The following is a 24,676-nucleotide window of genomic DNA, read 5'->3' on the forward strand; positions in this document are numbered from 1 at the left end:
GGCACATCTCTTACTGCTTGAAGTAATTGAGGGTACATGGTTCGGTGTGAGAGCGTCTCCTACGGGCCTGTCCTGACTCCAGTTTTAGCTGAGATTTCTTTAATTCCACATTTCCACCTTTTGCTTAAGCTCTTTCCTTAAAAGCATTGCTGATCAAGAGTCAGGGTTTCCACATGCAGTAATTTATTCCTCAGACCTTCCCTGGTTGTCCCATTTCATGTCAGAGAGAAGGTACACAAATTGGACACCTCAGGAGGACACATTTGAGTAACTCTCAGGAATTTCTCATTATAAGTCCATATTTAGTAAAGCTTGTGTTATAAATTATCTTGAGACACTGGGCTAGCATCATCATATTAGGCATGTCATTTTTTATAAAGGTTTGATAAGTAATAGATGTAAAACTTAGCAAATATACAGAACAGAATTAAAAACAGCATTATAAATCCAGTTTTAAGATGGTTCTCAACCAGGAGCTCAGACCCAAAGGTAGCCAGTTGAATAAATCAGAAGACAGTAGGTTGTTGGGTAAAATGTGCTGTAACTAATATGCTTGCTCTTTGATTTTGTGTAATTGGGCCTCTGCTTCCCCAGAGGCATGTCCCCACATTTAACAAGAGGTGTTTGCTATTGCATAGACACCGTCTTGTTCAGCAAGTAAGTAATCAAAGGCTATGTGGTGATCCAAAATCACCTTGGCCAATGAGTTAGGTGAGCATTGCTGAGTTGAAACTGTGTTGGTTATGGAGTCAGCTAACTCCTAATATCAGGGAGAGATTCCTGATTACTTGTGCATTGGCACTCCAATCATAGGAAGAAAACTCTCCCTGTGGAGACAAAACCAGAATCTTGCATGCTTCCAGGAAGTTCTTCCTTAAGGTTGTTGTAAAGGCTTAATGAGATGGACCAATGAGAGGCTTCTGTTTGGTTATGTAGGGAGAACAAGATAGTGAACATAGCAAGGCTACACTCCACAGTCGTCATATTCTCCACCTGTCAAGACAATGACTTGCTTAAGCTTAAAGGTATTCCACAAACTTCCATATGTGAAGGTATAACCAGGAGATATGATAAGACTCCCACATAAACAATAGCATCTATGGGGTTATTCATTGGAATAGGGGCATTTGCATTACTTAACCAAGGCTCACACATAAGGTTGTTACACACCAAGAGGATATTTAGACATAGAGATGTGTCAGCAAGTTTACAAATGATGTGACTTACACTGGCAACTCCGCAGAACCTTTCATATAAATGTTTAGAAGATCTTGTTTTTCCATCCCAGGGTTGAGTCAAATTGAAGCAGGAAGTAAGTTTAGGCAGGTTTAGCACACTGACTTTATGAAATGGGCTCTGGAAACAATTTGGACAAACAACAGCATTTGGAACCCCAGTAAAATTTCTTATACAGTGAACCAAAGGGTCTTTGCTCCCTTAGATGGACTGATGTTTTCAAGGGCAAATCCAGCAATCAGAGAGGTTCCCCCTTTCACAAGGGATTGGGAAATAAAAATAAGGGCATTGTCCTTCCATGGAAGGGAGGGAGAAAACAAGGTGAGAGACAGTACTGAAAGAAAGGGACACAGGCTTGGTCCAGACATCCTGGGAAAGCTGTCAGCCTCAGATACTGTCTGCTTCGGATCCTAGTGCGCTTTATCTTCACGTTGCCAGATGGTCCCGTTGGGATTCAATACCTGCTTTAAATGTGATGTGTAGATGCAGGGGTCTACTTCTTGGAGTTTTGCGGTACAAAGGTTAGTTAACAGTACCTGATAGGGGCTCTTCCAGTGAGGCTGGAGAGAGTTCTTTTAAAGGTGCCTCTTCCGGTATACAGAATGTCAGGGTTATAGAGTGTGATAGGTGGGGTCTTTGACTCCTGGTAATGTGCTGCAGAAAGGGGGCTCTACTAGGGCATGGTTATTTTTAATAGATGTAATTAGACCTTTACAATACAGAAGTATTTTTGTCTGTATCAGTTGTGGATTGAAAGGAGCAGGGACCAGTTGCTGCTGACATCCTGTAACTGGAACAGACTCCCATTGAAGCTATACAGATATATACTTTGTCATGAAAAAAAGAATATTTAATAAGAATTTCAGAATTTGGGGGAATCAGACAGGGATAAAAAGATAAGTGCTTCAATCTTTGTGGCCAGCATACACTTTACCAAATTGCTGTGAATTATAGAAAACTTAAAGCAGAGGAGAAAAATGATCCCTTTATACCTGGAAAACAAAACATTAAAGCAGTTTGTTTTCCATTAGTTTTAGAAATCCTTACCCAGTTCAGTCATACGATCTTAAAGTTGTCAAAAACCCATATTCCACAGTACCTGTCAGAACTTTATACATGAATCTCTTTAAAGAAAAAACATATTTGCAAAAGTATTAAAGGAGTAACTGCCTATAACTGACAAAAAGACTTGAGATTTTCCAGAGACTGTGAGAAAGAGCTCAGAGTTAGCTCAAGGTCAGAAAGACTTCATTTAGAACTTGCTTTTGGGGAAGTTTATTAAAAATATCAAAAGGTTTTAGACATTTGATCAAACAGGATCATAGATTATCATGAAATGATAATTATCTGTTGGATCAAAATAACAATAAGTAACAAATTTCAAAGGCAAATACGAAAAGTTACATAGTTGTAGGCAAAACTTGGTTCTTTTAATGTTGAGAAGATTCCATTTTCTTAAGTAACCAGAGACCAGATTAAGACAATATGAAGCCTAGGAAAGAATTTTGGTAAAACACAAATCTTTGTTTTCTAAGCAAATTACTTAGAGGTTAAAAAAAAAAAAGGGAACAGGCTACTTAGTCCAAGAAAACTTTGCCCTTTTAAGAGATTAATTATTTTTCAAAAAATTTTCCCAATAAATCTTCCACAGCTTACTATTTCATTTAGCTTTTGTCTTATTTTTCATCTTTCCTATTCTGAATTAGCTTCACTTTAGGACAAAATTACACTCTTTCCCTCAATAAAATGCATTTCCATTCTTCTACCTTTTCTTACCAAAAGTGAAAGTGACAGTCACGTCTGACTCTTTGCAACCCCGTGGATGATATGTAGTCCTTGGAATTCTCCGAGCCAGAATCCTGGAGTGGGTAGCCTTTCCCTTTTCCAGAGAATCTTTCCAACCCAGGGATCAGACCCAGGTCTCCCACACTGTAGTCAGATTCTTTACCAGCTGAGCCACAAGGGAAGCCCAAGGGTGCTGGCGTGGGTAGCCTGTCCCTTCTCCAGCGAATCTTCCTGACCCAGGAATCGAACTGGGGTTTACCAAAAGCACCTGTCTTACTTGTGTTGCGTATATGCTTGTTTCCCCTAATTATTTCTGGTAGCTTTAAACAATTGTGAGTAGTCTATACGAACTAATGAATATATTTCATAATTCCTAAAAACGTATTTTCCTCAAGGAAATTTTCCAATGTGGTATGTTTACCAGTAGACCCGAATATCTTTAGTTCCTTTGTAAAGGAAGCCAAAAGTAGATGAACCTATTTTAAGTAATGTTCTAGTATTTTGATCTTATTTGGGAATGATCTAGATATTTAATGACCACCTATTATTTAATTTAACTTAGCAAAACTGTAAAGTTTCAGGATGCCAAAAAGATTTGGGGAAACTGTTTAAAAGATTTACCCAGAAATGTATATCTCATTCACATACTTTCAATTCACTTGTTTTCAACATTCATGAAAAACTTTATCATACCATGTATTGCTCACAAATTTTGTAATGAAGATAACATGAACTTATCTCACCAATTAACCCAGGCAGAATAAAAATTGTATGCCTGCATTACTTTCAAACACTGCTAACTCCAAGGACATGCCTGTTTTAATTAGACCACTACCCCTAAACTAGCTTTCAAACTGTATCATGTAAACCCAGAAAGTCTCTGTTATATTTTATTTCATTTAAGTGCTCATTTGTTTGTTTGTTTTGCTTTTTTTGTTTTTAAGCCAATTAAATAAAGCTCTTTTTGAATTAATTTTAGCAATACTATCCAGAGGTAGAAAAGAAAAAAAAAATACCACACATATATACATACATATATAGATACACTGGTGGCTCAGAGGGTAAAGAATCTGCCTGCAATGCAGGAGACCCATGTTCAACCCTTGGGTCAGGAAGATCCCCTGGAGAAGAGAATGGCTATTCACTCCAGTATTCTTGCCTGGAGAATTCCACGGACACAGGAGTCTGGTAGGTTATAAGGGGTTGCAAAGAGTCAGACATGACTGAGCAAGTAACACACATATAGATACACATGAGCACACAGACAGATGCAAACAGGGAACTTGTAGTTTTATTTAAAATGTTAGCCATGTCTCAGGTACAAAAATACAAAACTCAGAAGAATAGTGTGATCCAAATTGTTTTTATGGCATACTATAAGGATCCTTTTAGAACTCTTTTTGGAGTCAAATTGTCTTTTAGAAACTTCTGCATATCAATCAAAGAAGGCAGTCTGTTGTCTCCTGAGTGGTTTGGAGTTCTCTCTGTTAAGATTTCCCCTTAAGATGGCTTTATTTAAAACAAAGGTCGAACCTTTGAACAGGATAGTTGACCTACCAAAAAACTTCACCAAGCAGACGGAAATAGAAAACAAAATTTCCCCTAAGAGTTTTGGAATCTATTTGTCTATTTTCAAAAATATAGGACAATTGCTGTTTAAATCTTTCCTTTTAGTTGTTTATTTGCTCCAATTGTCTTAGAAACAGTAATTAGGGGGTTAGCATTTGGATTCTCAGAGGGTCTGATTTTTTTTTTTTTTTTTTAGGGTCTGATTTTTTAAAGGGGCAGGTTTTTGCAGAGGAGAGAGGAAGAAGACATTGGGGTCAGAGCAAGAGCACAAGATGGCCGCCAGGGCCGAGGCTGAGCAAAGTGGGTGGAGAAGACACACAGATGGTCCAAAACCAGAAGTTGGGGAGGGGAATACAAGAGTTTGAGGCTCTGGTAGATTTTTTCTTTTTTGGTTATTTTGGCAATTTTAGAAACAGAATCTTGCAAAGAGGCAATTTTAGAGTTTTGTGCATGTTTCCAGTTACCAGTGAAATGTTTGTTTTAATTTTAGGATGTAGTCCTCCAATTTAATCTTATTTGAATTTGGGGAGCTTGAAAGTTCCCCTTAATAGCAGCTGTAATTCCTAATTACTTTTAGTTTGTCTAGCCCACTTAGTTTAAAATGCAGTAAAGGGTGTCCACAGTTTTTAAACATGAACTGGCCCGAGTCTCCAAAGGAGGACTGCCTTCAGAGCAATTAGATGAGTGGGGTCCCATTTCCCTAAGTTCTCCCAGAAACCCAAGAAAGTTGGTAGAGTCTTTGCACAGATTCCAAAAGGAATAGTTCCCAGTTAGCTCAGTCTCCAAAAGAGAACCTAGCTACCACATGCTCCAGAAACAACTTGAGTACTAAGGATAAAGCCTTGTACCAGACAAATGAAATCTTTCCCCTTAAAGGACAAAGCCTTTCCAGAGCCTGAGTAAAGTTAGAGAGCTCAAAACACAAAAGAGTGGAGCTTGGCATCCAAGAGAACACTCTCCAAATTGAAAGCGGTCAGCGACTCAGCAGAGGGATAAGCACAGGCGACTTAGTGCAGGTCACCTCACTTGATTCTAGGAGCCAAGTCTCTCGGAGTTTGCCCCTTTGGACCCCACTTGTGCCACCAAATATGTCAACTTTAATCATATAATAGCCAGTTATTTTACCAGCAAAAGTGAATTTATTCTACAGTACCAGAGGAATTCCCCTTTATGGATCACATCCTTGTCGCGGCAAAGGGGCTTGTGTAACCCAGTGAAGCTATGAGCTGCACCTTGAAGGGCCACCCAGGATGGACGTGTCATAGTGGAGCGTTCTGACAAAACACGGTCCACTGAAAGAGGGAATGGTAAACCATTCTGGTATTCTTGCCATGAGAACCCCATGAATGGTATGAAAAGGCAAAAGGATATGACACTGGAAGATGAGCCCCCCAGGTTGGAAGATGTCCTGTATGCTACTCGGGAAGAGCAAAGGGCAAATACTAATAGCTCCAGAAAGAATGAAGCAGCTGTGCCAAAGTGGTAATGATGCCCAGTTGTGGATGTGTCTGGTGGTGAAAGTAAAGTCTGATGCTGTAAAGAACAGTATTGCATAGCAACCTGGATTATTAGGTCCATGAATCAAGGTAAAGTGAACATAGTCAAGCAGGATATGGCAAGAGTGGATATCAGCATCTTAGGAATCAGTGAACTAAAATGGACAGGAATGGGTGAATTTTTAATTCAGATGATCATTATATCTACTACTGTGGGCAAGAATCCCTTAGAGGAAATGTCCTTAGAGGATGTCCTCTAAGGACAAAAATCCCTTAGAGGAAAGCTCTCATAGTCAATAGAAGAGTCTGAAATGTACTACTTGGGTACAATCTCAAAAATGACAGAATGATCTTGATTAGTTTCCAAGGCAAAAACCATTCAACAACACAGTAACCCAAGACTATGGCCCAACCACTTATGTCAAAGAAGCTGAAGTTGACCAGTTCTATGAAGCCCTACAAGACCTTCTAGAAATAACACCGAAAAAGCATGTCCTTTTCATCACGGGATTGGAATGCAAAAGTAAGAAGTCAAGAGATACATGGAGTAACAGGCAAGTTTGGCCTTAGAGTACAAAATGAAGCGGGGCAAAGGCTAATGGAGTTCTGTCAAGGGAACACACTGGTCAGAGCAAATACCCTTTTCCAACAATACAAGGGACGACTCTACACATGGACATCACCAAATCATCAATACTGAAATCAGATTGATTATGTTTTTTGCAGCTGAAGAGGAAGAAGCTATATACAGTCAACAAAAACAAGATCTGGAGCTAACTGTGGCTTTTGCAACTCCTTATTGCAAAATTCAGGCTTAAACTGAAGAAAGTAAGGAAAAACACTAGGTCGTTCAGGTAGGACCTAAGTCAAATCCATTATGATTATACAGTGGAGGTGATGAATAGATTCAAGGAATTAGATCTCATAGACAGAGTGCCTGAAGAATTATGGAGAGAGATTCATAACATTGTACAGGAGGCAGTGACCAAAACCATCCCCAAGAAAAAGAAATGCAAGAAGGCAAAGTGGTTGTCTAAAGAAAGAAGAGAAGTGAAAAGCAAGGGAGAAAGGGAAAGATATGCTGAACTGAATGCAGAGTTCCAGAGAATAGCAAGGAGAGGTAAGAAGGTCTTCTTCAATGAACAATGCAAAGAAGTAGAGGAAAACTATAGAAAGGGAAAAACTAGAGATCTCTTCAAGATAATTGGAGACATCAAGGGAACATTTCATGCAAGGATGGGCACAATAAAGGACAGAAATGGTAAGGACCCAACAGAAGCAGAAGCAATTTTAAAAAGGTGGCAAGAATACACAGAAGAACTATACAAAAAAGGTCTTAATGACCCAGATAGCCACAATGGTGTCGTCACTCCCGTAGAGCCTGACATCCTGGAGTGTGAAGTCATGTGGGCCTTAGGAAGTTTTACTACAAAAAAAAGCTAGTGGAGGTAATGGAATTCTAGCTGAGCTATTTAAAATCCTAAAAGATGATGCTGTTAAAGTGCTGTACTCAATAGGCCAGCAAATTTGGGAAATTCAGCAGTGGCCACAGGCCTGGAAAATGTCAATTTTCATTCCAACCCCAAAGAAGGGCAGTGCCAAAGAATGTTCAAACTACCATACAGTTGCACTCATTTGCATGCTTAAGGTTATGCTCAAAATCCTTTAAGCTAGGCTTAAGCAGAATGTGAACTGAGAACTTCAGATGTACAAGCTGGATTTAGAAAAGCAGAGGAACCAGAGATCAAATGGCCTACATTCATTGGATCATATAGAAAACAATGGAATTCCAGAAAAACGTCTACTTCTGTTTCACATTGAATATGTGAAAGCCTTTGACTATGTGTATCACACAACAAACTGGAAAATTCTTTAAGAGATGGGAATACCAGACCACTTTATTGTCTCCTGAGAAACCTGTATGTGGATCAAGAAGCAACAATCAGAACCAGACGTGGAACAACTGGTTCTAAATTGGGAAAGGAGTATGACAAGGCTGTATATTGTCACCCTGTTTGTTTAACTTATATGCAGAGTACATCATGTGAAATGCTGGGCTGGTTGAATCACAATCTGGAATCAAGATTGCCAGGAGAAATATCAACAACCTCAGATCTGCAGATGATATCACTCTAATAGGTGAAAGCAAAGAGGAACTAAAGAGCCTCTTGATGAAGGTGGAAGAGGAGAGTGAAAAAGCTGACTTAAAACTCAGCACTCAAAAAACTAAGATCATGACATCTGCTCCCATCATTTCATGGCAAATAGAAGGGGAAAAGTAGAAGCAGTGATACATTTTGTTTTCTTGGGCTCCAAAATCACTGCAGATGGTGACAGCAGACATGGAATTAAAAGATGCTTGCTCCTTGCTATGACAAACCTAGACAGTGTGTTAAAAAGGAAAGACATCTCTTTGCCAGCAAAGGTCCATATAGTCAAAGCTATGGTTTTTCCAGTAGTCACGTATAGATGTGAGAGTTGGACCATAAGGAAGGCTGAGTATTGAAGAATTGATGTTTTCGAATTGTGATGCTGGACAAGATTCTTGAGAGTCCCTTGGACAACAAGAAGATCAAACCAGTCAATCTAAGGGAAATCAACCCTAAATACTCATTGGAAGGACTATTACTGAAACTGCAGCTTCAATATTTTGGCCAACTAATGCAAAGAGCTGACTCACTGGAAAAGACATTGAAGCTGGGATAGATTGAGGGCAGGAGGAAAAGGAGGCGACAGAGGATGATGATTGGATAGCATCACCAACTCAATGGACATGAATTTGAGGAAACTCTGGGAGATAGTGAAGGACAGGAAGGCCTGGCATGCTGCAGTTCGTGGTATTGCGAAGAGTTGGACATAACTTAGTGGCTGAACAACAAGAACCAGAGGAATTGCTGTTCGGGAAACGCAATCTATGGCAAACCATAGGCAAATCCAGAGAACAAGAAAGAGTAACCTGCTTTTTTAGAGGAAGGGGAACTTGCTTTTATTGGGGAAGCTGGGTGGAAATTTGGGAGTTGTTGCTGTGATAACCAGAGAGTCCATTGGAGGAAGCTGGGAGTCCAGAGTATAGCGGCTTTTCATTGGTTGTACTGCTACAGTCTCTGATCGGCTGGGCTATCATGGGGTGGAGAGTTTTCTTCTTCCTTCTGGGTAGTAGAGGCACCTTTCTGTTGGAGATCTGGTGTAATCTCTTCCCATTTGAAATAATTGAGGCTGCATGGCAGATTTGTGACCCCATGGACTGTAGCCTGCCAGGCTCCTCTATCCATGGGATTCTCCAGGCAAGAATATCGGAGGGGGTTGCCATTTTCTCCTTCAGGAGAGCTTTCTGGCCCAGGGATGGAACCCACGGTCTCTCGTCTCCTGCATTCGCAGGTGGGTTCTTTACCACTAAGCTACCAGGAAAGCCCTTCAATTTGAGCAGGATTCTTTAATTCCACAATTCATTCATCAGTTGAAAAGACATTTAGATTCCTTTCTCTTTTTTGGCTATTGTGAATAACACTGCTTTAAACATTCATATTCAAGTTCTTGTGTGGACATAAAACTTTTATTTCTCTTTGGTTTATGTATACCTAGCAGTAGAATTGTTGAGCCATATGGTAACTCTATATTTGCCCTATATTTGTTCCTATATTTGAGATACTCCCAGGCTGTTTTCCAAACTTGCTTTACCATTTTACATTCCCATTAGTAATGTACTCCATTTCTCCCCATGCCTTCCACTCTTAGTATTTAAGATGAATGACAGTGATGTCAACCACTTGCTTTTCATTTCTCAATTATGGTATTGAGAAATAATACAAAATAGAAATAATGTAAAATATTAGGTATACAGTTTTTTTCATGACAAAATATAAAAACTTTACCAAGCAACCTTTCACTTTATTTCTTTCCTTTGTCTTAACTAAGTGATCTCTTGGGAATGGAATGGCACCATGCTCTTAATGACAGCCTATCAAATATATCTTTTTTCCATATGAAGGAAAGAATGTCATACAGCAAATGACTTAATAGTCTTATCCTGTCCAAAGGTCTGTGGCATGTAGGAATATTGTAGGCCCGCTTTCATAGAGAATCGTGGTTTTTTTATTATTTGGACTTCAAAAATTGTATTGGATTGTAAAGCAAATCCCAGACATCAGGTCATTTTACCCATAAGTATTTCGGTATCATCTCGAACAGTAAAGGACTTTAACAAAAGATAGCCAGTATGTTATTATCTCACATTAGCTATTTGTTGTCCAGTTGCTCAGTCATGTCTGACTCTGTGACCCCATGGACTGCAGCACGCCAGGCTTCCCTGTCCTTCACCACCTCCTGGAACTTTGCTCAAGCTCATGTCCATTGAGTCAGTGATGCTGTCCAACCATTTCATCCTCTGTCATCCCCTTCTCCTCCTACCTTCAATCTTTCCCAGCATCAGGGTCTTTTCTAATGAGTCAACTCTTCTCATTAGGTGGTCAAAGTATTGGAGCTTCAGCTTCAGCATCAGTCCTTGCAATGAATATTCAGAGTTGATTTTGTTTAGGATTGACTGGTTTGATCTCCTTGTAGTTCAAGGGATTCTCAAGAGTTTTCTCCAACACCACAGTTCAAAAGCATCAATTCTTCAATGCTCAGCCTTCTTTATGGTCCAACTCTCACATCCATACATGACTACTGGAAAAACTATAGCTTTGACTATATGGACCTTTGTCAGCACATTAACTATAATTCCTTAATTTTTTCCAATACCCATTTATATTTATATATCCCTAATTATTTTAAATTTGCATTTCCACGGGTTTTTTTTTTTTTTTTTTAATCTGAGTCCAAACAAGGTTCACAGATTTGGTTGTTTTATCTTTTAATTGTTTTTTATTCTAGACTAATTATTTTTTATAGATCATATTTAGATAAGTAAGATAATCACAAAATAATATAAAACAGTATTTAGTAAAGGATTTAGTATTTAGTAGGATATGATCAAATATGAGGCATCTAGGTTTTTAGTAAGGGCTTCCCTCATAGCTCAGTTGGTAAAGAATCTGCCTGCAGTGCAGGAGACCTGTGTTCGATCCCTGGGTTGGGAAGATCCTCAGAGAAGGAAATGGCAACCCACTCCAGTATTATTGCCTGGAGAATCCCATGGACAGAGGAGCCTGAGAGACTCCAATCCATGGGGTCGCGAGAGTCGGACGTGACTTAGCGACTAAAGACAGACAGAGGTTTCTAATATACTCTTCATTGACCCTGTTGGTAGATATATGATATATGGGTTAGAGAACCAGATTGACTAAATTTGAAGCTCCCGCCCTACCACCACAGGTTTTGTAATCTTTTGCAAGTGAATTTAATATTTGTTTTTATTAAAGTTATACATGTGCATAGTTCAAAAAGACAATTCTACAAGACTTGTTACCAACAAAAATGAACAAGAAAATCACTGCCTCATTACCACCAGTACTTGATTTCCTACCTCCAAGAAGCAGTTGTTTTCAACTCTTTTAACCTAATTTGTTTGTTTGCCTCCAGATCTCAAGGCAACCTAGTTATATTGCCATTCTTGATATTTCCTTTTAAAATTTTAATTTAATTAAAAATTTATTTTATTGAAGTATAGTTGATTCATTTTTGATATTTATGTTTTGAGTATTAACTATTTCTGTGGGCTCCCAGGTGGAGCTAGCAGTAAAGAATCCACCTGCTAATGCAGGAGATGTAAAGAGATGAATGTTCAATTCCTGGGTTGGGAAGATCCTCTGGAGGAGAACATGGCAACCCACTCCAGTATTCTTGCTTAGAAAATCCCACGGACAGAGGAGCCTGGTGGGCTGCAGTCCATAGGGCTGCAAAGGATTGGACGTTACTGAAGCAACTTGGCACACATCCATTTCTCTAATGGAAGATGAAGGTTTAGTTCTCTATCACACTCACTGCAGTCTCCCAAAGTGGCACAGTGGTAAAGAATGTGCCTGCCAATGCAAGAGACACAGGAAACATGGGTTTGATCCCTTGATTGGGAAGATCTGCTGGAAGAGGAAATGGCAATCCACTCCAGTATTCTTTCCTGGGCAATTCCATGGACAGAGGAGCCTGGTGGACTACAGTCCATGGGGGCACAAAGTGTCAGACATGACTGAGCAACTGAACGCACACACGGGCACACTGACTGCTCCTCTACTACAGATACCAAGTCCGTATTTCCATTCTCCTAAGATAGTTAGAAAAGCATTCAGTCTAAATAGTATAGCCATGAAGATGCTATTCATAGGTACCATGATTACTGTCTTTTCAGAGAACACTTTATTTTTCCTGAAGTCAGAAACATTCATGCTTTATATTTTGCTTAGTTTTCTATGTATTGATCAATAATTCAACTCTGCACCCTTCCTCAGTTGTATAAATCTGCTCTCCATATGTCCAAACACATTAGATAGTCTATTAGTTTCATTGTCTTGAAGAAATCTCTCTAGGGGCCTTGTGACTTGCACTGCTCTGGACTATTTTCTATCTATCCCTGCTGCCCTGCATGACCTTGGAGTCTCCCTCACCATCCTTCTTTTTTGGTATATTTCATTTCCTGGAGTCCATTTAAAAAATTTTTTTATTCTTCACTTACTAGAACACATTCTCTAATAATATCCTGAGAAAGGATGCATGAGAAATAAATTTTTGAGACTTTGCCCATATGAAAGTGTCTTTATTCTAACTTCATATTTAATTGATAGTCTGGCTGGGTATAGAATTCTTGGTTGGAAATTATTTTCCTCAGAATTTTGAAGATGTTGCAGCACTATATTTAGGCTTTCAGTGCTTTTCTTGAGAGATCTGAAGCCACTTTGATTTTTAAATTACTTTTATAAAATCTCTTTGCTGTTATTCTCTCTGGAAATTTGAGTGTTCTGAAATTTCATGATCACAGACTTGTTGGAGGGCTATTTTTATTTTGTGCTGTACACTCAGAGGGCCCCTTTAGGTTAAAAAAACTCAAGTTCTTTGGTTATGGGGAAATATTATTTAATTATTTCTTTGAGTATTTTCTCCCTTCTATTAAATATTTCCTTCTGTTAGAACTTCATAATTCAATTGTTGTGTTACCTAAACTGTTGCTCTAATTAAATAAACAAAACAAAAACAAAAAACAAAAAACTTTTGTCTCCCACATTCTATCTTTGTCTTTTGTACTACATTTCCTTGACTTATTTTATAATCCTTTCTATTTCTGCTATTATGTTTTTAATTTCCAAGAGTTATTTTTTGTTTTAATTCACTGAATGTACCTTTCTTTTAGAAATGGCATCTATTTCCTGAATAAAATATTTTCTCTTTGCAGATTTTAATGATTTTTAAAAAATTTTCACTGTCATCTGTGTTTTCTCTTTTTCCACATTGCATTTATTTTGCATTTGTTTTGGTCTCTATCATATTAGATACTTTCTTCTAATGCCTTGTGGTCTTGGCTGTCAGCCTACACTTAAGAGGGAGGTTTCTTCTTTTTAATATCATCTTCTCTCATACTTCTAGTGGTACCTGGTGCTGCCAGTGATTGGGCCTTTGGGGAATTCTGTGGTATATTTTAGGATATATTTCAGCTTTTCCCACTACTACTGTAGGATTCGCCTTTCCTGGTTTTGCTGGGTAAGTTCCACTTATTTATCTGCTTTCCAAAACTTCTGTTGCTGATGTCTCTTCTCCATTCTCTGTTCCTGTGTACTTCTGATTTATAACAAACAAATGACCTTTTCTGTCATTTGGAGGGGTTTGGAAGGGAGCGAGGTGTATGTGTAATCTACATCAAGGTTCAGCAAACTATGGTTTATGCACTAAAACCAGCTCTTCCCTATTTCTAGGGCACCACGACCAACACTTTCCCAGGTCCCTGAAGTTCCAAACTTCATCCTAGCTTCTCACTCTCAGTCTTAACACACACCTAATACCATTTTCAACCCACCTTCTATTGCACCAACAGGTGTTTGTAAGTGGTGCCACCCTTTCCCCCTTACCCCACCTCTTAGAGGGCAGTTGGTAGTATAAATCTAGCTACTCTCAGACTTCCTGGTCTCCCTGTGGGTGCTGATGCCCCCCGGGGGTGTCCTGCCCCTGATCCTCAGCCAAGTGCCTTTTGTCTCCTGGATGACATAGCAATTTCTTCTGCAATTTCATGGTGACTCACTTTTTAAAAATAGTCTTTGATGTGTCAAAGCCTTTTTTGAAAGTTTGAACAGGTTGTATTGACTAGTTCTCTTTTAGTCACATGCATTTTTACCTTCTAAAAGAAACCCTAATATATTATTTAGGTACAATTTTACCTTCCTGAAACCACACACCCCTTACTTTCCATGCTTCAATGCCTCTCCTTCAGTGTTCTCACATGACCAGCACAGCCTGTCCCGTGAGTTTATCTCACACCAGCTCAAATACCCGCTCCTTCAAGTCTTCCCAGCTTCTCCCAGAAAAAATTCTCCCTCTTGCCTCTTAACTCCTAGGGCGACTTCTCTAGAGGCTTGTAATATAGTTAATTATATCTTTGTATTCTCCTTCTGATGGTTCATAAATTCTTTCATGTCAGGAACCTTGTCTAATCTTTCCATACAGTCTCTTGAGTTTGGAAGAACTCTGTATATGTTTGATAAATTAATGACATAAACCTGGGGAGAGACTTCTTGAAATAAGTCTACTAAGTCAACAGCCTCCACTTAACCCACTCGTAGTTCAGTCCCACTAAAGTTACAAATGCCTTCCCAGTGAGTGATTCTTCAGTATCTTTTCATTCATCAGCTTCTTCCTCCTCTTTGTCACATTTCAGTTCAGTTCAGTCGCTCAGTCGTGTCTGACTTTTTGCGACCCCATGAATCACAGCACGCCAGGCCTCCCTGTCCATCACCAACTCCCAGAGTTCACCCAGACTCACGTCCATCGAGTCAGTGATGCCATCCAGCCATCTCATCCTCTGTCGTCCCCTTCTCCTCCTGCCCCCAATCCCTCCCAGCATCAGAGTCTTTTCCAATGAGTCAACTCTTCACATGAGGTGGCCAAAGTACTGGCGTTTCAGCTTTAGCATCATTCCCTCCAAAGAAACCCCAGGGCTGATCTCCTTCAGAATAGACTGGTTGGACCTCCTTTAGATACTCCTTTTTACCGACAATTCTTACCTCCTCTGGCTTCCTATGTCCTGCTACTCCTATCTCTAATTATTTTACTCATGTCTCTTCCATGTACCACACTCTTCTAAATCAATGCTTGTGTTTCGTTTTCTGTCCTTGGGCTTTTTTTCCCTCTATGTGTCTTCAGGAATCTCATTTCTCTATGTATCTCAGGAATCTTCAGAACTCATGTTATGTTTGTTTGGGGTTAGGGTTGAAAGGGAGTAAATCGAGGGGCTCAGACTAGGAGTTAGAGTTCCTCAGAATCTAAGCAGTGGAGAGAGTAGAACAAGATACAGATAGGCATATGGCTATTGAAGTATCAGTTTTGCTGATGGAACAGTAAATACCCAAAATTGAGAGCTCTTTCTTTCTTTTTTTTTTTTATTCTTAAATTTAATAATTTTAAAACATGTGTTCCCCATCCTGAACCCTCCTCCCTCCTCCCTCCCCATACCATCCCTCTGGGTCATCCCAGTGCACCAGCCCCAAGCATCCAGCATCGTGCATTGAACCTGGACTGGCATCTCGTTTCATACATGACATTTCACATGTTTCAATGCCATTCTCCCAAATCTTCCCACCCTCTCCCTCTCCCACAGAGTCCATAAGCCTGTTCTATACATCAGTGCCCACTGATGTATAGGGTGCCCACTTTCACCATTACTATTCAACATAGTTTTGGAAGTTTTGGCCACAGCAATCAGAGCAGAAAAAGAAATAAAAGGAATCCAAATTGGAAAAGAAGAAGTAAAACTCTCACTATTTGCAGATGACATGATCCTCTACATAGAAAACCCTAAAGACTCCACCAGAAAATTACTAGAACTAATCAATGATTATAGTAAAGTTGCAGGATATAAAATCAACACACAGAAATCCCTTGCATTCCTATACACTAATAATGAGAAAACAGAAAGAGAAATTAAGGAAACAATTCCATTCACCATTGCAACGGAAAGAATAAAATACTTAGGAATATATCTACCTAAAGAAACTAAAGACCTATATATAGAAAACTATAAAACACTAGTGAAAGAAATCAAAGAGGACACTAATAGATGGAGAAATATACCATGTTCATGGATTGGAAGAATCAATATAGTGAAAATGAGTATACTACCCAAAGCAATTTATAGATTCAATGCAATCCCTATCAAGCTACCAACAGTATTCTTCACAGAGCTAGAACAAATATTTCACAATTTGTATGGAAATACAAAAAACCTCAAATAGCCAAAGCGATCTTGAGAAAGAAAAATGGAACTGGAGGAATCAACCTACCTGACTTCAGGCTCTACTACAAAGCCACAGTTATCAAGACAGTATGGTACTGGCACAAAGACAGAAATATAGATCAATGGAACAAAATAGAAAGCCCAGAGATAAATCCACACACATATGGACACCTTATCTTTGACAAAGGAGGCAAGAATATACAATGGATTAAAGACAATCTCTTTAACAAGTGGTGCTGGGAAATCTGGTCAACCACTTGTAAAAGAATGAAACTAGAACACTTTCTAACACCATATACAAAAATAAACTCAAAATGGATTAAAGATCTCAACGTAAGACCAGAAACTATAAAACTCCTAGAGGAGAACATAGGCAAAACACTCTCTGACATACATCACAGCAGGATCCTCTATGACCCACCTCCCAGAATATTGAAATAAAAGCAAAATAAACAAATGGGACCTAATTAAACTTAAAAGCTTCTGCACATCAAAGGAAACTATTAGCAAAGTGAAAAGACAGCCTTCAGAATGGGAGAAAATAATAGCAAATGAAGCAACCGACAAACAACTAATCTCAAAAATATACAAGCAACTCCTTCAACTCAACTCCAGAAAAATAAATGACCCAATCAAAAAATGGGCCAAAGATCTAAATAGACATTTCTCCAAAGAAGACATACAGATGGCTAACAAACACATGAAAAGATGCTCAACATCACTCATTATCAGAGAAATGCAAATCAAAACCATTATGAGATATCATTTCACACCAGTCAGAATGGCTGCACCCAAAAAGTCTACAAATAATAAATGCTGGAGAGGGTGTGGAGAAAAGGGAACCCTCTTACACTGTTGGTGGGAATGCAAAGTAGTACAGCCACTATGGAGAACAGTGTGGAGATTCCTTAAAAAACTGGAAATAGAACTGCCTTATGATCCAGCAATCCCACTGCTGGGCATACACACTGAGGAAACCAGAAGGGAAAGAGACACGTGTACCCCAATGTTCATCACAGCACTGTTTATAATAGCCAGGACATGGAAGCAACCTAGATGTCCATCAGCAGATGAATGGATAAGAAAGCTGTGGTACATATACACAATGGAGTATTACTCAGCCATTAAAAAGAATACATTTGAATCAGTTCTAATGAGGTGGATGAAACTGGAGCCTATTATACAGAGTGAAGTAAGCCAGAAGGAAAAACACCAATACAGTATACTAACGCATATATATGGAATTTAGAAAGATGGTAACGATAACCCTGTATACGAGACAGCAAAAGAGAGCTCTTTCATGAAGTTAGATTGGAAAACACAGATTAGACCCAATGTCCAAGAGGGGCCTTCTACTTCTTCTGAGATTTAGACTGTCAGGATGAGTTGTGCTTGGAGCAGGTTATTGGGAAGGAAGTGCTACAGGATATTAAAGCATGCAGGCTGGAAGGTAAAGGAAGTGAGTCCACTCAAACTATAGACAGCTCCAAGATAGCAAGAGACTTGAAAATGAGAATCTTAATTATAGGCCAAGTCCCTAGGAACTAAAAGCTAAATCTCAAGGTCTCATGGAAAGATGATGCATGGGATAGCTGACTGCACCAAAAGAATATTCTGCATCCAAGGCAGCTCTGGTGTCTTGTCCTCAACAACAGGGTTGTGGCTCTTCACTGTTGAAGAGTTGATGCTCTGCCACTAACATGGGCCCTAAGGCTCAGCATCAAGTGCAGTCCATAGCCTCCCAGCCTCTGTTCTTATTTGCTTGTTTGCTTGTATTTCCTGCCAACAGCCCCAGCTCTGTGCATCCCAACTCAAGTCTGTAAAAGGTAGAACCTGTCTGCATTTTAGATGGATGATCAGTCTATGGATTGCCTTCTCGTGGATCAGGTGCTCACCTGTGGTCCGGTTGTCTGACCAGAGGGGAGGCAGGGTCATGTGGCTTAGATGCAGGCTACTCTCATTTAAGCAAAGAGCAGCATCTATATGCCCAAGCCCAGAATATAGATATATATAATCCTCCTTCTTCTTAATCTCTTACTCATGTCCCACAAGTCACTAGCCTTATAAATGTTCCCTTTTAAACATTATTAGCATCCATTGGCTTTTGTTTTTTAATTTTGTTGCCACTGCCTTGGTTCAGGCCACCATCATTTCTCATCTGGAATGTTGCGTTCTTTTCTACCAGTCCTCTGGCCTTCAGTCTCTCTTTCTGTCTCTCCAATCTACCTTTTACTGTGTTGCCAGAACAGTCAGTTTAGTTGCTGCATAGCAGTGAACATTTATGTTTAAGAATATAAATCAGCACGCATGTACACCCATGGCAGATTCATGTTGATGTATAGCAAAACCAATACAATATTGTAAAGTTATTAGCCTCCAATTAAAATAAATAATTTTCAATTAAAAAAAAATAAAATAAAAAAAGAATATAAATCAGATCAGTTTCTCCCCTAGTTTTAAGCGGGGCTTCTCCCTGCTATTGAAATATAGTACAGATGTCTCGCTGTGGCCTCTTACATAAGGGCTCCTACAGATTTGGCTCCTGTCTTCCTCTCTGACCCCATGTCACACCCCCCTTGTGTTCTTCATGCTCTGTGTTCCAGCAACACTGGCCTTCTCTCTGTTTCTTAAATGCACCAAGATTGCTGTACTTTCTTTCCTTCCACCTGGAACTCTTTTTCCTTTGGTCTTTTCTTGGTGGATTCCTGCCTTCCAGTCTCAGTCATATGTCACCTCCTCAGAGAAGTCTTCCCAAAACACCCAATCTAGCATTGCCTGTACTTCCACCTGTGATCACTATTACATCATTGGGTATTCTTCATGCCACTTATCACTGTCAGACATTATTGTGTTCATTTATTTACTGTTTTTTTCAATCTCCCTGATTAAAATATAAATTCCTTGAGAATAGGAGCATTTTTGTTCTTCTTTATTATTGTATCCCTAAGTCTGGTGTATCGTAGTTGCTTAATTAATATGTTGAATTAATGAACAATGAAATATCCCCCTTATTTCCATACCTATTCATTATACTTAGCTTCCCCCCTTCAGCTTTCAGTTCAGTTCAGTCACTCAGTCGTGTCTGACTCTTTGCGACCCCATGGACTGCAGCACGCCAGGCCTCCTCCCAGACCATCTCCTGGAGCTTGCTCAGACTCATGTCCATCGAGTCAGTGATGCCATCCAACCATCTCATCCTCTGTCATCCCCTTCTCCTCCTGCCTTCAATCTTTCCCAGCATCAGGGTCTTTTCAAATGAGTCAGTTCTTTGCATCAGATGCCCAATGTATTGGAGCTTCAGCTTCAGTATCTGTCCTTCCAATGAATATTCAGGACTGATTTCCTTTAGGATAGACAGGTTTGATCTCCTTGCAGTCCAAGGGACTCTCAAGAGTCTTCTCCAATACCACAGTTCAAAAGCATCAATTCTTTGGCACTCAGCCTTCTTTATGGTCCAACTCTTACATCCATACATGACTACATCCATAGCCATGACTAGATGGGCCTTTGTCAGCAAAATAATGTCTCAGCTTTATTGAGTTATTATTGACAAATAGTTGTTGTGTAAGTTTAAGGTGTACAATGTAATTGTTTGAAAGACATATATAATGTGAAATAATGACTACAAAAAGGCTAGTTAGCACATCCATCACCTCACGTAGTTACCTTTTTGCATGTATGTGTGTGATGATAACATTTAACATCCACTGTCTCAACAAACTTCAAGTATACAGTATGGTATTGTTAACTATATAATGCTTAGCTTTATATATGTTTTTATTTTACCTGTTAGGTTGTAAGCTACTTGACAGAACAGTTTGGTTTTTTTTTTCCCCATTCATTCTTCCATCTCTAGGGCTTACCTGTGGTGGCTAGCAGAATATATGTGCTGAGTGTGTGCCATGACAGGTAGTACCCAAAACATAGCTTATTCACCACATAATATGACTTTTGGAAGCCTCTCCAGTGACTGGAAAGACTGGGCCCTGTTCTCTATCCTCTCTTTATATTCTTTTTATCCACTTCAGAAACCAGACACAGGAAACATCTGACCATAATAAAAGGTTTCTAGTCAATTCCTCACTGAACAAAGTCATGTGTAGCGATGCTCTGTTGTGCTTTGGTCTGGAATTCTGTTTGGTCACTTGTGTAGCGCACCACATGGCTGCCTCTGGCCTCAGAGCCAGGAACAGCTGGAGCCCAGGCTGCTTGAAATAAAAATGACGTATTTGTTAGCCTGAGAGGGGGAAGTCTGGATGTTCTTGCTCTGCTTCTTGCAAAACAAACTTTTCAATTTGTTGAATACTGAATTTTCCCTTTAGCTGTCAAAGTGGTTTATAGCTCAAATGATCTTACATCCTTCAGAATAAACACAAAAAAATGAATGGCCAAACTGATTCTCAAATCTCTGCCTTAAATGCTCAAAGCAATATCCATCCAAATTACACAAAACATGATATATGTCCCTGACTTCCTCCTGAAGTTTCTGCCCGCTCACTTGCATCTTCTGCAGTTTAAAGACACACGGTCTTGGGAGCATTCCACCACCACTGGAAATAATATTTACAAAAACTCTTTCTTTCCAGTAAGACTGTTATCTGTTTGGTGCTTGCTTCTTGCACATCTTTATCATGCTTTACTTCTAAGTGCCAATTAACATCTCTGCTTCCTTGGCTAGAAGGGAAAGACCAGCTCCTATCTGCTGGATAGGATAGATCAGATAGGATAGATTAGATAGACCAGCTCATATCTCTAGTATCACCAGCCCTGGCGCATAATAGGCCACTGATAATAGTTGTGAGAAGGAATGAAGAAGGAAAGAATTTTTTCAAAGCTGGTCTATTTAGGAATTGAGGTTACTGAGGTATAAGGAAAGGGAAAAGCCAAATAGCTTGTCAGCACATATAGTGAATCAGGAAGGCGATCAAGAACCTGCCATCCTTTTGCATTGGTACCAATGAGTTAGAGGTTAAAATCCTAGAGCTGGATTAGAAAGTTTTTTCCTAACTTTTTTTTCCCTCTGATAATACAAGTTACATGTTCACTATAGAAAATTTTCAAAACTGCAGGAATAAATATCATCTATAATTCTTTCACCCAGAGACAACCATTGTTCACATTTAGGTTTCTTTTTTTTTTTTTCCTTTTACTCTTAAAGTTTTAGTCTTTTAGTTAACGTGTAGCCTTTTTTCTTTTAGAAAAAGATTGAAAACTTTGAAAGAGATTATTTCAGAACTGCTTGTGTGTACAAAGATGGTAAATTGCAATTGGAAAAGTACCTGTCAACTGCAATAAAAATTTGAGATGGTGTTGCTGTTGCTCATCTGGGCAGTCAGCTTCTCAGAAAGGCTTTGCTAATCTCCTCCAGGTGACTGTGATCCCTCACCTAGAAGGCGCCTGGGGCCCTTTCCTTATTCCCCCTGCACTGCTTCGTGGGAATGCTTTCATCTTCCAAGGATGAGGCTGGGCTTCAACCTCTGAATCTTTCTGCTACAAGGACATTTCAAGGTTGACTTGAATTGAATGAGAATCTCTGTGCAGAATAGATCTCTCCCCACACCAGTTTGTGAAATATCACTCAGATACCATCACCTTTGAAAGGAAGCGAAGCCATTTACTAGTTTATTCCTTTGTTTAATGAGCATGTTGACCACTTTCTGTGCGTCAGTCAGTGCACTTGACATCAAAGCCTCAAAATAAATAGACAGTCCTTGTCCTCAGGGGACATGCAGTTTAATGAGAGAAGAGCAAGAGTAAAAACAGGATTATAATGCACTATGACAAATGCCGTAATAGCCGTGCAGGCCTAAAGAGAAGGGGCAAATTGACCAGAGAAGGCTTTAAGAAGAGGAGATGATCTCTTTGGGTCTTAATAGAAAAGTGGGAGATTTTCTATGCAAGCAGGTAGAGAAAACAGTATGTCAGATGTCTGAAAACATGAAGGTGAAGATCTTTTTGGGAAAATAGAAACAGTTTAGCATATCTGGTACATGGGATATATTACAGGTCATAAATGAGCCAGAATGGTAAAGACCGTGAAGGTCAGAGCTTGAACTTTATCTTTCAGGCTAGAGGAAGCCACTGAAGCATTTTAATCAAGAGCAAAGAGGTGGTCAGGTATACTTTTTAGAAAAGTCATGCAGCAGTATAAAAGATGATGGAAGTAGGCTAAGTTGGAGTTTAAGTGTGGATAAGGAGGCTATCAGAACACTCCCAGAAAAAGAAGGATAGGCAGATATCCACAAAAGGCAAAGAACCTGCCTTCCAGTGTAGGAGACGTAAGAGACACAGGTTCAGTGCCTGGGTCAGGGAAGATCCCCTGGAGGAGAGCACGGAAACTGCAGTATTCTTGCCTGGAGAATTCCCATGGACAGAGGAGCCTAGTAGGCTACAGTCCATAGGGTGGCAAAGAGTTGGACATGACTAAGTGACTGAGCATGCACCAGCTGTTATTCTGGTAACATGTCAGTGAACAAAGCATCCATAGTATCTGTCTGTATGGAGCTTATAGTCTAGCAGTGGGACAGATGTAACTTCCAGTTTTGATAACTCTTGTGTCAGATATCCATGTACAGTACAAAGAAAATGATGTATACCTGAGATCTGAAGGGTCCTGCTGGGGTGGGATGCTCCCTGGGGTGCAGATGCTGTTCCTATAGGCAGCCAGCTAGTATTCCTTTGTAGTGAGTGAGCCTTTTGAATATGATCCTTTTTGAGTCTGGAGTCTCTGGGGTTATGTTGGGCCTTAAATTGTCTTGGTGTCCCTTGTATTAATAATTTGCATTTATTGAGCTGTGTGTTGGCTTTATGCCATCATTTGTATTGGCTCCTGTTGTAGGAAACAGCCATAAAAGATTCACAGTTATTTATCATATAATAGAAATGTAGAAGTTAACAGTCTTCAACATGGTGCAGCATCTCCATTTATTAAGACCTACAAGAGGAATTGCTTTCTGATCACTATACAGTATTTGCTTTTCTACTTCTGGTTGCTCTGAGGCACCCTGTCCAATCCTGCTTCAGGTCTCCACACAGGACACCCTCTGCCTGGAATGCCCCTTCCCTTCTTGTCGGGTTTAACCTCTACGTATCCTACATATCCATCAGCTTGTAGTTCAGGTTTCACTTCTTTAGGGAAGCCTTGCCTAACCAATATACACTCCCCTTCCAAACATTTAGTGCTTTTCCCACATTCTTTGTTGTTGTTTTTACTTCATCAGTTTTCAGTTGAATAAGTTGTTGTTGGGTGACTTTTTTTCTCTTAGACTGATGACAGATCCATGAGGGTGGAGATCGTGCATTTTTGTGTGTGTCTGGATTGCAAGGGCATAGTATAGTATCTTGCACGTAGTAGATGCTCAATAAATATTTACTGAATAGTTGAATGAATGAATGAATGAATATACTGTGAGCCCTCAATCTTGTTCATGTTCTCCTTTATTTAGCTGTTTGGGAGCTCAGACTTCTTTGATTCAACCTGTAGTGTTTGGTTAGGTCCTCATGGCATGCATTTTGTGCACTAACATTCCCCTGACTATATAATATTTTTCCTTCCTTTGATTTCTTCATTTTTGAAATTCCAGTGTATACTGTAAATTCCTGTAAGTCACTTGATACCTTTTGGGGGAGGAAATAATAAACAATTGGATATAATAATAGGAAAAGAAAGTAAATCAAAGGAAAATGTTGGTGCCTTTAACCAAATTCAGGATGGACATTTTCTTTTGCTTTGTTTTAATTTTATTTTCACTGTGTGAAGGAAAAAGAAGTAAATTTGTCCCCTAATTTGGCAGGAAATACTTCTGAAGAATTTGGGGCATGTCTCTGCCCTGAGATGTTCCTCCCAGGGGCAGGAGGCTGGGGCTGGGCTTGGCAGGGCCTCCTGGCCCAGTGGATGGGTGGGACGGACCTGTGGAGGCTGTCTGTGCAGCTGATTCCTGTCCTGTTGACCTTTCCTTGGGAGAGGGTTTGGGCAGTGCCAGTGAGAGCTTGCTCTTTTTGTTTGTTTTTGTTTTGTTTCTACTGTAAGAAGGAGAAAGAAATGAACTTGTCCTCTTGTGTTGCAGATTCAGTGGTTCTTTCCTTTGACTCCGCGGGACAAACGCTAGGCTCAGGTACCAATCCCTCCCCTCTGTCATCCTTTCTGCTCTCAGCACTGGCCACAGCTGAAGTGGAGCCTAATGAGGTCGGGGAGGGGGCGTCTGGGGAGGGCACTGGAATA

At 39.7% G+C, this 24,676-nt stretch overlaps 1 protein-coding gene across 4 annotated transcripts in view; it reads left to right on the forward strand.

The window, feature by feature from the left end:
• The window catches only part of ST3GAL3 (ST3 beta-galactoside alpha-2,3-sialyltransferase 3), a 215,260-nt gene that overhangs the window by 69,626 nt on the left and 120,958 nt on the right, over positions 1–24,676 (forward strand). For 2 of the 4 annotated variants that reach the window (XM_070368329.1, XM_070368331.1), the window contains exon 3: positions 24,522–24,569. The exons of the other annotated variants lie outside the window; for them this stretch is intronic. In XM_070368329.1, coding sequence (XP_070224430.1) covers positions 24,522–24,569 — 48 coding nt within the window. The remainder of the gene's footprint in view (positions 1–24,521; positions 24,570–24,676) is intronic. 4 annotated transcript variants of the gene reach the window in all.

The sequence above is a fragment of the Bos mutus genome, chromosome 3 (genome assembly GCF_027580195.1).
Source record: "Bos mutus isolate GX-2022 chromosome 3, NWIPB_WYAK_1.1, whole genome shotgun sequence".
NCBI lineage: Eukaryota > Metazoa > Chordata > Mammalia > Artiodactyla > Bovidae > Bos > Bos mutus.